The following is an 18,060-nucleotide window of genomic DNA, read 5'->3' on the forward strand; positions in this document are numbered from 1 at the left end:
AAATGAGAGTGATCATCATAGCCTCTCCAACTTGGTGAAACACCAAGAACGCCAGGTTAGGAGTCAGTCAATCAGTAAACATTTGTCAAGCACCAGGCACTTTGTTAAGCACTGGGAATTCAAAAGGAGGGAAAAGACAGTGCCTGCCCTCAAAGAGTTTACAATCTAGTAGAGTCAGAGGACCTGGGTTCAAAAACTGCCTCTGTTCCCTTTATGACCTTGGATGAGTCCCAGCCTCCTTGCTGAGCCTCAGCTGCTTCATCTGTAAAAGCAGAGAGGCTGAGCTAGATGGCTTCTAAGATCCCTTTCCTGCTGAGTACCTTAAAAGTATAGCAGAAAAAACCCCAGAGTGAGCATCAGAAGGCCTTTGTCCTAATCTTTGCTCTTCCACTTTCCTTATCTGTAAGGCTGGACTCAGTGTTCTCTGAGGCCCCATCCAAGCCTGACACACTACTCAAAGTGAGAGAGTGAACATATTGCTATTTATAAATTCCTAAGAATTAAGTTCCCAATATGCAAAAACTGATCGACAAGCTGATCTCCACCCATTGGGGGTGGGGGGTGGGGATCAACAATTACAAGCAACTATTTGCTTGGATGAATGAACGCCACCAGATTGGATCCTATCCGATGTGTAGTCAGAGTTGTTAAAAATCTACTTCGCTGCGCCAGCAAACCCCATACGGGAGAGTAGACTAAGAAGAGAAAAGTTACGTCAGCTCTAAATTAGGGAAAACACAAAAGGAGTATCTGAGAGGCTAACTTGACTTTGTTTGATCTGCAGTTATCCCTGGATCTCTACTATACCGAAGATGAAATCTATGAGCTTTCATATGCCCGAGAACCAAGAAATCACAGAGCCCCAGTAAGAGTTTTTCATATGTTAACTCCCCGATCCCCATTAATGTGTACTCATGCAACTCGGGCAGGACTTAGAGTCGTCATTGTAAAGACAAAACTTTTGATGCTAACAAGTCTTTAGCGAATCCCTATGGGATAACTATTACGGGGGTGGGGTGAGCTTTGTGTGATCGTAGGGTGGGTCTCATTCCTTTGGGAAGGGTCTTAGCCCAGAGCCAATTGATGGAAGTGAGGGAGGACAGTGACCACCATGTGAAATCCAGGCTAACTACCTTGGAGTGTTAGATTTCGTTTCCTCTGTGTAAAGAAAGATCAAGTTCATTAGTCCTGTTGGACAGGGAGAGGATGTCTACTTTAAGAAAAAACCACCTTCAAAATCTCACATCTCAAAAGTATGCAAGTGGGGCACTTTGCTGGAAGGAGACTTAAAAGGAATGTTCTCCCTGTTTGTTTTTGGTTTTAAGGGTTTTCTTAATATTAAGGGTTTTTTAAATTTTTATGTATTTATTTATAATGCGTGGAATAAAACAAGAATTTCCATAACATAGTATAATAAAAAAATACGTTATATACATATTTGCATCTAATGGTAGCCATCTCTAGGGCAGAGGAGGAAGGGGGAAAAAAAAGAAATTTACATGTTTTAAAGGTTGTTTTTTTGTTTTAAATATTAAGTTTTTAAATTTTATTTATTTAATTTTTAATTTATGAAATAAAACAAGCATTCCCATAACACAGTATAATTTTTGAAAAGATGATATATACATATTCACGTCTAATAGTGCCATCTGGGGGGGAGGTAAGAAAAAAAAGAAATTTACATGTTTTTAAGTTTTAAATCAGAATCAACATACTTCTGTTTCTTTCTTGCCTTGGGCTATTTCCCTTTTTGTTAGTGCATCCCAAGTTTTAAAAAATTGAACAGAAGAGTTAGGAAACTCAAAGCACTCTATATTACTCCTTGTTGATGGTTCTGATAAATGATGCAACAGGAGAGAGGTTGAAAATATAACAACATGTATGAAACACTTTCCTCACAATGAGAGGCAAAAGACAGGGAGTCCTCAGAACAAGGAAGATCTGTATTCAGGTTCTGCCTCTGATGTATACTGACTGTGTGACATTGAGCAAGTCTCTTAACATCTAAGTGCTCTAGTCAACCCTCTAAAACAGTGAATTGCAGAGAAGGTGCCAACTTGCATTTGCAGAGGGAGTTTCAACATTCAGGAGTTCCCTATGCTGATGAAATCACAGGTCCAGTCCCCATCCTTTTCCTCACAACAGACCTGTGAGGTAAAGAAAACTGTTATTATCCCCATTTTACAGATGAGAAAACTTGTTGTTTGTCCTTTGTTCTCAAAGAGGACCATGATCTCAGGGAGGTGATGCCATGACATGCGAGTAAATTGGATTTAAGTGAGGGAGGGTTGGGCAAGGTCACCAGCCTCACTTTCTCCTCCAGAGCCATCTGGGTCCAGTGGCTAGATATAGATCAGGACAACTGGAGATGGGTCAGGATGCAGTGGGAGACCTTGGCCTTTTTAAACTTAAGTCTTTAACAGGTCTCAGTTTGACTGAGGCAATTATGAAGCTAAGAATCATTGACTTTCTTAAGGAAAACATAGAAGTCCAACTCAGGGGGTCTGATTCCAACGCCAGTATTCTTTTAAATTCTGCCTTGCTACCCAAATAATGTTTGGCCCTTAGTCTACGTAAGAGTCGTATATTCTCTGTGTTATCTATACCAGAGGTTGCCAGACTCTGGTTCAAAGGCTTAACCTGGCCCTCCACCTGTTTTTGTACTTCCAAAAACTAAGAATTATTTTTGCTTTTTTTTTTTTTTTTGGTGGAGGCAATTGAAGTTAAGTGACTTGCCCAGAGCCACAGAGCTAGTAAGTGTCTGAGGTCTGATTTGAACTCAGGTCCTTCTGACTCCAGGGCCAGTGCTCCATCCACTGTGCCACCCAACTGCTCCATATTTTTAAATACAACAAAATTTAATTTAGAAAAACAAAAGACATTCTTAGCTCCTGGGCTCCAACAGGCAATAACTTATCAACCTCTGGTTTATACTCTCACACTGTAGATAATTAAGAGTTAGCTATGAATCGCTATCAGCCTGTGTGGAGGGTCAGGGTCGGGGGAGCCGTGATGGGGAGAACTGTTAGTTACTCTCCGTATGTTTCACTGCAGCCTCTAACACCTTCGAAGCCTCCAGTTGTAGTGGACTGGGCGTCGGGGATATCTCCCAAACCTGATCCGAAGACCATCAGCAAACATGTGCAGAGAATGGTGGATGTAAGTGCAAAACTGCTCCTACAGAGAAAATCCTTCAGCACGAGCAAGCCATGGGGAACTGACTAGCCTTGGGAAGGAGGGAAAAGGAGATGTGTTGGTTATTTTGGAACTCGTGAAAATGAGTTTATGGGATGAAACAAACATTTCCCTAACATAGTATAATGAAAAAAAATGATATCTACATGTTTGCATCTAATGGTAGCAATCTCTAGGGTGGAGGTAGTGGGAAAGAGAAGAAAAAAAAGAAATTTACGTGTTTTTAAGTTTTAAATTAGAGTCAGCATATTTCTGTTTCTCTTTTGCTTTGGGCTATTTGTTAACTCTTTGTTAGTGTTCCCCAGTTTTTAAAAAATTGAACAGAGTGGTCAGGAAACTCAAACCAGTCCTTATTACTCCTTGTTGATGGTTCTGATAAGAGATTCAGCAGGAGAGAGGTTGAAATCATAAAAACATTTATGAAATACTTTCCTTCCAATGAAAGGTAATAGACAGAGAGTCATCCTCAGAACCAGGAATGAGAATAAACAGAGGGAATGACTCTAAATTGCAGGAGCTAAGTCTCCTAACAATTCACTCAGTATTCTTTAGCCCCTGAGTGCAGAGAGAGACGTATCTCTGTCCAACCCTCACCAAGATAGACAGCCCCTCGGGGTAATAACTACAGGCAAGGAAATCTCCCCAAATATCTTAAGGGTTCTTAGTTATTTGAGGATTGTTTTCCTGGGGGAGGAGAGAGATAATACATGAGGGCAAAAAAGAGATTAAGTGGGGAAAATCTAAATTTGACCATTTTAAACAATTCCTTGTACATAGTGGGATTTAATAAATGGTAGTTGCTAAATCAGTACAAAGTGATTGGAGCGAAGGAATCAATACATACTGAACCTGCTAGGTTCAGTGTAGAAGGGGATATAGAGTAGGGCAAGATATGGCCCCTTCCTTCCAGAAGCTTGCAATAGAGTTGCAAAAAATAGATATAGTTACATAGATAGATAGATAGATAGATAGATAGATAGATAGATAGATAGATAGATAGATAGATGGATAGATAGATAGATGGATGGATGGATGGATGGATGGATAGATGAGTGGAGGGAGGGAGGGATGGATGGATGGATGGATGGGTGGATGGATGGATGGATGGATAGACAGAAAGATATACCCCACCCACTCCCAAAGGTTACAATATGAAACATTGAATGAAAAGAGCCAGTCAGTAAGGACAGAAAATGCTCTTGAAGTTCTGTGGTAGGAGGGATCCCCTAGTGGGCTAGTGTGGTAAGGATGTGGCATTTGAGCTATGTTTTTAAGGATGGGTAGGGCTTGGCTAGGCAGGAGGGAGGTGGGGAAGAGGACTTTTCCACCTATAATGAGGAAAGATGGCAGGGTAGCCAGAGATTAAGCATATATTGGATGTGTTGATAGCATTGGGGGCACATGCAGTCCACCAGATAACGGAAGAGACAAAGGAATGACCTACACATCTACTTTGTTGATGACTGAGGAGCAAGGTTCCATATTCCCCTACTTGGGTAATGAGAGGCTTTCATCTGGGTCACCTGATCATTGATCTCTTGGTTAACATGAAGAATCATCAGTCGCTTTTTGAGAGTCATCTGAAAATTCCCTTTTCTTACTCTTTCTTCCAGTCTGTTTTCAAGAACTATGATCATGATCAAGATGGATATATTTCCCAGGAAGAGTTTGAAAAGATTGCTGCCAGCTTCCCCTTCTCCTTTTGTGTGATGGATAAGGACAGGTGAGGCCTTGGTTGTGTGTGTGTGGCACCTAGATGGGAGTCCCAGTGGATGAGAACTGTGTGTCATAAGGGGAATATGTACACACAAGGGTCTACACATGATGGTTTTGTACTGAATTGCAGAGTTGGTAGGAACCTCTAGGCAATTCCCCTTCCTTCACCTAAGACTTCCGAGTAGGTCATGTGAACAAGGTAGAGGACTAGAACCAGGTGTGGGGAACCTTCAGCCTCGGGGCCACATGTGGTCCTCTAGGTCCTCAAGTATGGCACTTTGACTGAATCCAAACTTCACAGAACAAATCCCCTTAATAAAAGGATTGTTCTTTAAAACTTGGACTCAGTCAAAAGGCTGCACCTAAGGACCTAGAAGGCCACAGGTTCCCCACCCCTGGACCAGACATTTTCTGGTATCCTGATGACCTTTGGACTTCTCCAAAACAGAAATTACATGCCAAAGCAACTTCAGCTGTCTTTGTGGTTTAAGACCCAGAATCCAAAAGGAAGACAAATAAAAAGGCTCAGAATTGACACTCAGTGACCCTGGGCTCATTCAGCTCCCCTTCCCTACCAACAGCAAGGCTGCAATAGTAGACCCAAGAGCCAACACAGGCTTACAACAAAACCCATGCTCATAGCCCAGTCCTTCCTTCCTTCTTTCAGTGGCATGGAGTCTCTAAGCTGTGGAAGTTTGCCCAGGCCACAATAAATAGATGATGTCCACAACCCTGTAGAGCTGGTGCTACAAAGCTCTCAACTGATGGTTCTAGGGTAGATAGCCCCATAGCACCAATGAGGCAACTGCCCAAGCCAGGCCAGAGACCTAAGAAGACTAAGTGAGAAAGCACACCCGGATAGGACACCATATATAAAGGTGGGGCTGTGAATACTCCACTAAGCCTGAGGGAAAGAGCCCAGCATGCAGCTGGGACCAGTTCTGACTACCCAAAAGTCACTTGAGGCAGAGACCTAGGTTGGTGAACTGTAAATTGCCCACCTGGAAGGAGGCTGAGACACTCTGAAATCCAGCCCCCAAGGAAACAAAACAGAATCAGAAAGTGAACAGGGAAGAGGGGGAGAGAGTGAAATTACAAAGATCTCAGGAAGAAGAAAAGTCAAAGACCCTGAACATAAGCAGATAAATCAACAGGGAACACACTAACAACAGAAGGAAATATGGCCTTCAGAGCTAGTATATGAGTTCAGGCATCCATGAATAAATACTGCAAAACAAACAAAAATAATACCACACTTGATGAGACAGAGGACCCTGTAGAATGTGAGAACACAGAACCACAGCATGCTGTTCCTGAGAGCTTCAGAACAGAAATGAGAATTATGAAAGCAGGATTTATGTCCTGCACCGCAAAAGTAATGAACAGAGTAGAAAAACTGGAATCTGTGAAGGCAAGTCTCATGAAAGAAACAACAGAGAGAGCAGTAGATTGGGAATGCAAATATGCAAAAGCAAAAGACCATCTAGAAGAGAAATGAAAAACAATAATATTAAAGGAAAATAACCTTACTATGTAAGCAGAACATACTGATCTCAGTGACAGGATTTGTACAGACAACCTAATATGTTTCCCAGAAAAATACTATAGAACAAAAAACCTTAACATCACAATGCAAGAAATAATAGAAGAGGACTTCTGAACAAAGAAAATGAAATACCAGTTGAAAGAATTCATAGATCAGTTCCAGAAACGAACAAACAAACAAACAAACAAATAAACCCGAGGCGGCACACTGCAAGACACATAGTGGTTAAAAGTAACAATTCAATTAAAAAAACAAGTTCTGCAAACCATTAGGGAAAAGACCTGCAAATACAAAGGAAAAGAAATTCAAATAATGTATTCTGTATGTATCAGAAAACATAGGAGAGAATGGAATAATGTGCTCTGAAGAGCAAGGGATCTCATGATACAGCTCATGATGAACTATCCTCTAAATCTGACCTTATCCATATCCATGGAAAAAATATGGACATTGAATAATTAAGAGGCATTTGAAATATTTTTAGAGATTGTTTGCTTCTACAATAAAACAGAAATGCAGGAAGAGTGAATAAATGCATCAAGCAAGGACAGAAACAGCAGTAGAGTGATAGTTAAAAACTCCTTTCTTAATGTACACAGTGAGACCAGGGTAAAGGCAAAAATCAGGTGGAGATAACAGTGAAGAGGTTCTTGCATATGATACTTGCTTTCGGTTTTAGATAGATACCTTTTATCATATTTAAAAAGGTCAGTCTATGCCTATACTTTGTAGGATTTTTTAGCGTAAAGAAGTGTACTTTGTCAAAGGCTTTTTCTGAATCTACTGAGGTGATCGTGTGATTTGGGGGGTGTTTTGGTTTTTAATATAATTAATTATGTTGATTGTTTTCCTAATATTGAACCATCCCTGCATCCTTGATATAAATCCCACTTGGTCATAATGAATGATTTCTTGGATAAATCACTGTTGTCACAGGGTTTTGTTCAAAATTTTGAGTCAACGTTCATTTATGGTATTGGCCCAGTTTTTTTAATATGTTTTATCTTTGCCTGGTTTAGGTATTTCAATTATATTTATCTCATAAAAGGATTCTGGTAGTGTGCTTTCTTTCTCAATTTTAGAGAATAACTTGTGAAATATGAGTAATAACTATTCTTTAAAAATTTGATAGAATTCTTCTGTGAATCCACTGGGGCCAGGAGTTTTTTCTTTGATAATGCCTTTACAACTAGAACTATTTCATTTGCTATCTGGTCTTCTGATAGTTGGGGTATTTTATATTTTTGAATGTACGCACCCATTTCTTTTCTGTTCTTAGTTTTGTTAGCATGCAAATGTGTAAAATATGTTCTGATTACTCTTTTTATTTCTTCTGATTTTGCTGTGATTTCAACTTGCTCATTTTTTATTGATTTGCTCTCCTTTCTGCTCTCTTCTTTTTAACCAGATTGGCTAAGGGTTTCTCAATTTTATTAGTCTTTTAGAATTACCAGCTTTTAGTTGTATCATTTCTATGGGGGTTTTTGTTTCCAATTTATCTGTTATCTCTCTAATTTTTAATGTCTTTTTTGTGCTATTTTAGGTTTGTGTGTTTGTTGGCGCTCTAATTTTAATTAGATAATAACTATTAATAGATTTTTAAATATAGATTTAATTAATACAATTAGATATTATAAATTATAATTAGATATAAATTAATATAATCAGATATTATAAATAAATAAAATAGATTAATATAATTAGATATTAACTATTAATTAATAGATTAATTAGATAACATATTCAGTTTGTTAATCCTTTCTTTTACTATTTTGTTAATGTATACTTGTAAAGTTATAATTTCCCCCCCGAGGACTGCTTTAGCTATATCCCAGAAATTTTGGTGTGTTGTTTTATCATTATCATTTTCTTTTACGTCGTCTTCACAACCACATGAAAGAATGTCCAAATCTCTAATAATTAGAAAAATTAAAATCAAAACAACTCTAAGGTTTCACCTCACATCCTGCAAATTGACCAAAATTTTTGAAAAATGGCAACAGTCAATGTTGAAGAGGTTGTAGAATGATAGGCACACTAATAAATTGTTGGTGGAGCTGTAAAATAATACAATCATTTTGGAAAGCAATTTGAAATTATACAAATAAAATGACTAAAATGTCTATACCCTTTGAACCAGAGACTCCATTGTTGGGCTTATTATCCCAAGAAAGTCAAAGAAAAGAGTCCCCATATATTCCAAAATATTGATAGCAGCACTTTTTGTGATAGTAAAGAATTGGAAACAAAGTAAATGCCCATTGCTTGGGAAATGACTAAACAAATCATGGTACATGAATGTAATGGAATATTACTGTGCTGTAAGAAATGATGTGTGTGATTAATACAGAGAAACATGGGAAGATCTATATGAACTGATGCAGAGTGAAGTAAATAGAGCCAAGAAAACAATATACACAATAAACTACAATAATGTAAATGGAAAGAACAACTGCACACCAAAAAAAAAAAAATCAAACATCAAACAAGACTTGAGTGAAAACGTATGAGAGGACACGCCCAATCCACCACTTTGTGGAAGTGGGAGATCTACAGATGTTACATATTGCACGTTTTCTGACTTTTTCAATGTATTGATCAGTTGTGCTGACTTTTTTCCTCTCTAAAAACTACTATTTGTTATACGAGATGGCTCTCTGGGAAGGGGAGAGGTACTTGGGATAACTATGATGCTGTAAGAAATAGTTGATATCAATAAAAACTTTTTTTAAAGACTTCTTCCTATATCCTTGATAGTGCTTTCAGGCAGGATCCCATCAAAACCATCCTAGACTTGGAGGAAAGCATGTCATTTTTTTTAAGATTTCAGGAGCAGATTCCATTGTCTACTTTAGTAATCCAAATTTCAATGAGAGGAAATTCTCCCTTTTACCCAATTTAAGTTTCTCATGCTGTAACATATCCCCCTTTCTTTTTTTTTTTTTATTTTTTTTATTTTTTGTTTTTTGCTTGTTGGTGAGGCAATTGGGGTTAAGTGACTTGCCCATGGTCACACAGCTAGTAAGTGTCAAGTGTCTGAGGTTGGATTTGAACTCAGGTCCTCCTGGCTCCAAGGCTGGCACTCTATCCACTGCACCTTCTAACTGCCCCTCCGCCTTTCTGCCTATAGGAAATGAAGGGAAAAGCTAGTACTTAACATCCCCTCATATCTTGGTTCCTTCTCCATCTATTCTCCTAGTTAAATAATTCTGGGATGGAGGGTGGGGGAAGACAGATACCAGTTTGTGGGAGCAGAGTCTTGCTAGAAAAATCAGGCCCTGATGCAGAATGACAGAGACAGAGACGGAGAGAGACAGAGATGGAGAGACAGAGATAGAGACAGAGATAGAGAGACAGAGAGAGAGATGGAGTAAAAGAGACAGACAGAGAGACGGAGACAGAGAGGTGAAGACAGAGACAGAGAGATGGAGACAGAGACAGAGATGAAGAGACAGAGATAGATAGAGACAGAGACAGACAGAGATGGAGAGACAGAGATACAGAGAGACAGAGTCAGAGAGACAGAGACAGAGATGGAAGTCCAAGACCACAAAGAGCTTTTTGCCATGGAGTCAGGAGTGTCTTTCTTCCAACCATGTCTCTGTCGCACTGTCCTGATAACTGAGTCCTCTTCAATGAATTTATGGAAATAAAATAAGTTTAACTCTAAGAAATATGGGTTTCCACTAGAGCAAAAATTCTTTCCCTAGGGCCCATAGAATTGTTTTCTTAATATTTTGATAACTGTGTTTTAGTGTAATTAGCTTTCTCTGTAACCCTATTTTATGATTTTGAGAACATGATTCTGAGAAGGGGCCCACAGCCTTCACCAGGCTGCCGAAGGGGTCCAAGACACAAAAAAAAGATGAAAAATCACTGCAGTAGGGGGAGAAACAACATGCAAATGCCTCGGGCGCAGTGGATAGAGCACCGGCCCTGAAGTCAGGAGGACCTGAGTTCAAATGCGGCCTCAGACCAAACACTTGATACGTAATAGCTGTGTTACCCTGGGCAAGTCACTTAACCCTAGCTGCCTTAAAAAGAAAAAAAACATGCGAATGCCAAGGACCAGGGAGGGAAGGACGTTTCTATAATGTAGCTATGCTCATAACCCCTCCACACGCACATACTCATCACCTTCCTTCTTTGGTCTGCTAACAGGGAAGGCCTGATCAGTCGGGATGAAATCACTGCCTACTTCATGAGGGCCAGTTCAATCTATTCCAAGCTGGGTCTCGGCTTTCCTCATAACTTCCAGGAGACAACTTACTTAAAGCCCACCTTCTGTGACAACTGTGCTGGATTTGTGAGTTTCCTTGCTGGAGTTTTGGGGCTGGAAAGGGGAGATAATGAGGGGCAGGGGGGAGCAGAGGAGGCGTGGAATAAGAGAGGAAAAAGATGACCATTGCTTATTATTACTCACCCTGACGTAGACATCGACCACAAGAACCTAATAACAACAATTGTTGTCATTCAGTCATTTCAGTCACGTCTGACCCTCTGTGACCCCATTTAGTGTTTTGTTTTACAGATGAGGAAACTGAGGCAGACAGGGTTAAATGATTTGCCCAGAGTCACATAGCTAGTATCTTAGGCTAGATTTTAACTTGGGTCTTCCTGACTCGCAGCCCCACACTCGATCCACTGTGCCACCCAGCTGCCCTGAACAACAATAATAATAACAATAATTACAACTACCATTAATATAGAACTTGAAGGCTTACAAAACAATTTACATGCCATCTCATTTGATACTCACAGCACCCTGTGAGGGTGGTACAGGCTGGCAGAGCTTAAGTGGCTTGTTTATGGTCACACAGCTAGTAAGTGTCTGAGGCGGAATTTAAATTCTTACCTTAACCCAGGAACCTAAAAAGTAGTTACAGGGCAGTGTAGTACAGTGGAATGAGAACTCACTCTGAAATCAGAGGAACTCGATTCGAATTCCAGCTCTGACGTAGAATACCTGTGTGACTGGGAGCAATTCACTCGATCTTCCTATCCCTCAGTCTCCTCTTCTGCCTAATGAATCATTCGTTTGATGGGGTGCGGCCTTGAGTGTAGAACAAATCCTTTAACTAAGGGGATTTGTTCTGTGAAGTTTGGATTCAGTCCAGGGGCCGCACTTGAGGTTCCCCATCCCTGGTCCAGGCAGTACTATATCTGCTTTCCAAGGACCAACCTAGCTAAGCATGGAGAGTCTTATCACCAGTAGGCTGGCCACTTGGTGACATTCTTTGGCTGTGGCAACCCAGAAGACGAGGGAAATGGGATCGGGGAGAAGAAATATCAGGTCTCAAAACACTGGGAATAAACAAGGTGGAAGAAGCAGACCAGCATCGGGAAGGAGGGTTTCTAACATGTCTCCTGTTTGCCTTGTAGCTCTGGGGAGTGATAAAGCAAGGTTATCGGTGCAAAGGTAAATTCCAGCTTTCTGTGTTGTTTTGCGTGCTGACCAATGACTTAGTGCCTTAGCTGGGGTCAGCGTATGCAGCCCTTCATGCCTTCCTCTAGGCAGACACGTCCTCATGGCAGCCACCCATTTACTTCTACAGCTTTCAAATTCACCTCCAAACTAGCGTCTCTATTCCGTGTTCTGGGATATCGATGTCATATGTGTGTGTATATATGTATATATGTGTGTATGCATATGCACATATATGTATACAGTTATCCCTTCCACATCACAGGGGTTAGGGATGTGGTGCTCATGCGATCTGGAAAATACAGGTGAAATTTTTTGGCCCTCCCTTTATACTAGAGAAGAAGTCTGAATTTTTTCTTTTTCTTTTATGGGGTGCTTATAGTATTAAAAGATAAAATGTTTTGATATCATACAATACTATACATATAGTTTATGCGCCTCTGAGTTTCTAAACTTAGTTTTCTAAACTAAACTGAGTTTCTAAATTTCATCTGCTGGCTTTCATATGTCGTCTGCGGCTTCAGCAAAACTCTACAAAAATTCCCATTTAATTTCTTATGCCGACCTATGATATATCAAAACTGCGATGGGGAAAGTCATGATGTGGAAGGGGTGACTGTATATCTATATCTATACATATATATATGTGTGTATGTGTATGTGTGTATACATATAAACTTATATCTATGTACATGTATGTATATGTGGGTATGTGTGTATGCATACACGTATGTGTATATATATAGAGATATCTCTTCCCTACCTAGGCTCTGGGCACAGCAAAAGGCCTTGATCTCTGCTTCTCTGGTAGCCACCACAGAGGAGCCCTGTGGTCCCGGTGGAAGGACCCCACCAATAGGACAGATAGTTATTGTTTCAAAAAGATAGTCCAATGTTTGTCTGCATTACTAGAAACCTCGTATACGAAAAAAGAGAAGATGTGGTCCCCTCACACTCTGTGCTAGAGTATGCTTATCTGGAGTATACTCAGCTTGGTTCTGGGCACCACATATCAGGAGGGACATCAGCAAACTGAGGCTAATCCAAATGAGGGTGACCGTGATGGTGAGGGAACTTGAAACCATGCATGTGACGATCAGTTGAACAAGTAATGCTATTTAGCCTAGAGGAAGACTTGAGGTGAGCATGATTTCTGTCTTCATATATTGGAAGGGTTATAATTTGAGAGAGGCATTAGACTGAATCTGCTGGACCCCACAAGACAGAACTTTGACCCGTGGGCAGAAGTTCTAGGCAGACGGATTTCGGCTGAGTGTAAGAACTGTCTAGGAATTAGATGTGCATGGAAATAGAATGGCCTGCTTCTTCAGGGAGGTGAAATAAATCACTGTCAGGACGTGTCCAGTGGGTGGGGAGCTGCCTCACCCGATCTCAGAATTGGAAGGGACCATATAGGTCACTTAGACCATAGGGTTTGGGGCCCTCGCTTAGAATCACAGAATGTCAGAATTGGAACTAATGGCCCCCAACCCTGGTTAGCATGTCTACATTTGTCACACTCTGGGACAGAATCCTGAATCCAGGTATCAAGGGTGTTCAGAAGTGAGGAGCAAGAGATGGTGGCTGAAATCTCCCAGGGAGATCATTTGCCTTGGACACTCTCCTTACATCTTGCCTTTAATCTCCTAACCTTAACAGAAGCAAAGACAATCTTTGATTTGGAGATACAAAATACCTGCTTGATGGATTAGCTCATTAAGAAAGGCCCTGGCTACGTTTTCAAGTTAAGAGACTGTCTAGTTTTCTAGCCTCATTCAGAATAGCAAAGGGAGCTTGGAAAAGCTTAACACCAATCAGGAGTTATTTAGTCTTATTCCTGCTCCCTGGAGTGAGCTGATCCTGAACCTCACACTCCCTCTGCTTCTCGGTATTCGTACAGACCTCTCCTCATGCCTAGAATGCGCTTCCTCGTCCTGTCTATCTCAGAGTAACTGACTTCTTTCAAGTCTCAGCTCAGGCGCTGTCTTCTCCACAAAGCTTTCCCTGACTCCATCACCTCCTCCCCGACCCCTCCCCCATTAGTATTCTCTTCCTCAGTGTACCATGGATTATGCCATTTTGTGTATGCATTGTCATGTGTATACAAATTTATTCCTAGTAGAATATAAACGTGACAGTAGGGACGATTTCATTTTTGTCTCTGTGTCCCCAGAACCTAACACTGTACCATGCACATAGGAGATGCTTAATTATTATTGAATTAAATTGGATGAAAGGAAGGGAAACTGAATCACTGAGTAGGACTTTTGTCTACAGATTGTGGGATGAACTGCCACAAACAGTGCAAAGATCTGGTTGTGTTTGAGTGCAAGAAAAGATCCAAGAACCCAGCTTTGCCGGCCGAGAACAGCACCTCTGCTGGGCTGGCGTCTACCCTCTGCCCGCTAGGCGTCAAAGATCCACAGCATGGTAAGTGTGTGGGACCTGGAGCTGCCATCTTGAGATCTGGAGAACGGGAGATGGAATGGGGCAGGGAGGACAGGCAAGGTCCTATCAAGCACCACCCACTCTGGGTACAGTTTCACCCAAGAACCAGTTGGCCTTTGAAAGTGAACGCCTATGCTTGAGTTACTGCTGAGTTGAATTTTAACCAAGTGCAGGACTGACTTCCCCCCAATCCCATGCCAAAGCCCTCTGCTAACATGTCAAGTTTAGTATTACTAGAATAGGGGGAGGGCAGGTTGGTACATCAATCAACCACCAAATATTTAATAAGGGCCCACCTACTCTGTGCCCAGAGCTATGGTCAAGTTTGTAGAAATAATAGACCCTGGGTTCTGTCTAGGAGTTAATGATGTACCTAGGAGTCATGGCACACATCTCTAGTCCCTGCTGCATTAGCGGCTGAGGCCAGAGGATCAAGCTAAGTTGGGGAGTTCTGAAAAATAATCAGGCTAAAGTTGATCAGGTGTGTACACTAAGTCTAACACCAATATGGTGAGCCCCTGAGAGTGGAGGCTGCCTAATTGGGGTTAAGGGGAGGAACTGACCCAGGTCAGAAAAACAAAGAAGGTTAAAGCTTCTATGCTGATCAATATTAGAATTGGGCCGTTAGAGGCAGCTAGGTGGCACAATGGATAGAGCACTGGCCCTGGAGTCAGGAGGACCTGAGTTCAAATGTGGTCTCAGACACATGATACTTACTAGCTGTGTGACCCTAGGCAAGTCACTTAACCCCAATTTCTTCACCCAAAAAAAAATAATAATAATAATTGGGCTTTTGAGTGACTGCCCCTACTTCTATCCTAAGTGAGTTAAGGGAGACCCAGTCTCAAAAAGGAAAAAAAAAGTGCCGATGATCTACTTAGGGAGACAAGACATATCCATGAGGTATTTAATCAATCATTCTCCATAGTAAATAGTAAGCACCAAACGAGGGCTTGGTGCTCAGCAAAGGGAGTCGTCACTGTGGGGAAAGGCCAAGAAGGCTTCGCTGGACATTTGAGTAGCAGTAGGTAAGAAGCAGATAAGTGGGGAGAAAGGGGAAAAGCATTCTAGGTAGTGAGAACTGTGCAAAGATAAGAATTAAGAAAGCACAAGCTGCACTCAGGAGGCAATGAGTAGGCCACTCTGGCTACAATTAAGGATTATTTTTGAGAGCCATGGAAGATGTTTGAGCAGGGTGGTGACACAATATAAGTAGCGTAGGCCTTGATGTCACAGGGAAATGCCATTAATTGCCCCCAGGTCTTGTAGTCTGGGCCGCATAGTGGGACATTGGATACTCTGGTAGTTTGCTAAGGATATTTGAGGTTCAGGTATAAATTATAAGCTTCAGAAAGTGCAAAATCTATGCTGTCTTTTCATCTTTTATCCCCAGTGCTCTGTGTACACATTGGGTGCCTAATAAATGTTTGTTGAATTGCTTATTGATGTACGACAGTTTTACACGGTGCAGATCCATCATGTCCTAGGTGCTCTAAGCAGCAGGTTCCAAAGACAAAAATGAAACAGTCTTGGTCCCCACGTAGCTTACATTTCACTAGGTGAGTAGAGGAGGAATATATCATGTATACAGGTGAGTACAAAACCTAAGGACAGGAACTGGCCCTGAGAGTGCTTTCATAGCATGAATTACAGAGTGAAAAAACCGCCCTCTCCCAGTGCAGGTCAACACCTTCTCTGCAATTATCATCTTAGAGTTGCTTAGGACACTAAGGGTTAAGTAACTTGCCCAAAATCACACGGCCAGTATTTTTGTGGGTCAGGACTTGAAATCAAGCCTTCCTGGCTTCAAGATTTGCTCTTTAAAACCTGCAAAAAATAAATACAAAGCAATTTGGAATAATAGTCTGTTCTGGTTAGAATTTAATGTTACCACAACTATCTGAAGGGTCTTTTAATGCAGCATTTTTGAATGAAGTTTATTGCCATCCAGTTCAAAGCAGCATAAATATTTCTAAAAAGGAAATTATATTGGAGAGATCTTTATTAAGATTCTAGCTCCTTTGGGGTAGCTGGGTGGCACAGTGGATAGAGCACTAGCCCTGGAGTCAGGAGGACCTGAGATCAAATCCAGCCTCAGACAATTGACCCTTACTAGTTGTATGTCCCTGGGCAAGTCACGTAACCCTGGTTGCCTTGACAAAAAAAAAAAAAAGATTCTAGCTCTTTCTCAATTTTGAGATTAATCTATCAACCTTAAATCAAAGGTCATAACTGGAGTAGGGTAGTGGGATCATTTATGACTGGTCTTCCTCTCTGAAGTGTCCCGGAGTCTCTGTCTCCCCATTATGAGCAGTGTCCTAGGGTATCTCCCCACCTATTCCCTCAACTGAATTTGTCTTTAAAAATGGATTTGAGGGGGCAGCTAGGTGACGAAGTGGATAGAGCCATGTACTTGGAGTCAGGAAGACCCGAGTTCAAATCCAGCCTCAGACATTTGACACTAGCTGTGTGACCCTGGGCAAGTCACTTAACCCCATTACCTAGCCAAAAACAAAACAAAACAAAACAAAACAAAACAAAAAAATAAATAAATAAAAATGGATTTGAGGGTTCATTTTCTGTTCCTCATCCTGGGGTACGTTTTCTGCTGCCCCAGCTGCAAAAATTGCTTGTTATAACTCTGCTAGGATCTCTGCTTACACAAGACAAACTAACGTGCTGTATGTCTTCCCTTAGGGCCCGAGGAAGGACCTTTCCTAGTGAATGGGGAGGCCATGGAACACAATGAGGAGAGCAAAGATAGGACAATCATGCTGATGGGCGTGTCTGCTCAGAAGATTTCCGTCCGGCTGAAGCGGGCCATGGCCCACAAGGGCACGCAGACAGAGTCAGTCACTTGGGTTGGCCACGAAGGCCCTAGTGGCTCATTCTTGCTGTCTTCCCCAAGGAAGGCAGCCCAGGACACTCTGTATCTGCTTCCCAGCTCCACGTCTCCCTGCCCCAGCCCGGTCTTGGTCCGCAAGCGGGCCTTTGTGAAGTGGGAGAACAAGGAGTCCATCACAAAATCCAAAGAGGACCTCCGGCACCTCAGACTGCCCACCTACCAGGACCTGGAGCAGGTACTCCTCTCCCCACATCCTTTCCTTTGATAAAGAAGATAGGAGGGCAAGCTGAAGCCAGATAACCCAGGAACCGTACCTTGTTTTGGGGATACGAGACAAGTCAGTCTAAAACAAGAAGTAAGGGAATGAAACTACCAGGACAAAAAGAGTGCCAGGTCTAGACTCAGAAGACCTTTGTTTGAATCCCATCACAGTTACTTACCTTGGGCGAGTTGACCCCAAGCAAGTCACATCACCTTCCTAATCCTGTTTCCTCATTTACAAAATGAAGATAATACCTGCCCTCTCTACCTCATTGGGTTGTTTTTAATTTTTTCTAATAAAAAAAAATTTATTTACTCTTCCTCCCTTCTTCCCACTTACCCCACCCCCATTGGAAAAAAAAAAGAAAACAAAACTCTTGTAACAAATATACATAGTCAAGCAAAATGAATTTCCACATCAGACACGTTTCATTCTGTACCTTCCGTCCATCACCCCTCTGGCAAGAGGTGGATAGTATGCTTCATTATTGGTGCTCTGGAATCATGGCTGGTCATTGCATCAGTCAAAGTTTTTAAGTCTTTCAAAATTGTTTCTCCTTACAATGTTGATGTTATTACGTGAATGATTCTCCTGGTTCTGCTCATTTTATTCAGCATCAATTT

General features: G+C 41.4%; 1 protein-coding gene across 2 annotated transcripts in view; it reads left to right on the plus strand.

Annotated features, from left to right (window-relative positions):
- Nucleotides 1-18,060, plus strand: part of RASGRP1 (RAS guanyl releasing protein 1) — a 112,786-nt gene that overhangs the window by 89,460 nt on the left and 5,266 nt on the right. For both annotated transcript variants that reach the window (XM_027869885.1, XM_027869886.1), the window contains 7 exons: nt 785-865; nt 3,055-3,159; nt 4,809-4,918; nt 10,619-10,763; nt 11,840-11,876; nt 14,160-14,312; nt 17,028-17,410. In XM_027869885.1, coding sequence (XP_027725686.1) covers nt 785-865; nt 3,055-3,159; nt 4,809-4,918; nt 10,619-10,763; nt 11,840-11,876; nt 14,160-14,312; nt 17,028-17,410 — 1,014 coding nt within the window. The remainder of the gene's footprint in view (nt 1-784; nt 866-3,054; nt 3,160-4,808; nt 4,919-10,618; nt 10,764-11,839; nt 11,877-14,159; nt 14,313-17,027; nt 17,411-18,060) is intronic.

This window comes from Vombatus ursinus, unplaced genomic scaffold (genome assembly GCF_900497805.2).
Source record: "Vombatus ursinus unplaced genomic scaffold, bare-nosed wombat genome assembly UNPS02014794.1, whole genome shotgun sequence".
Classification (NCBI taxonomy): Eukaryota; Metazoa; Chordata; class Mammalia; order Diprotodontia; family Vombatidae; genus Vombatus; species Vombatus ursinus.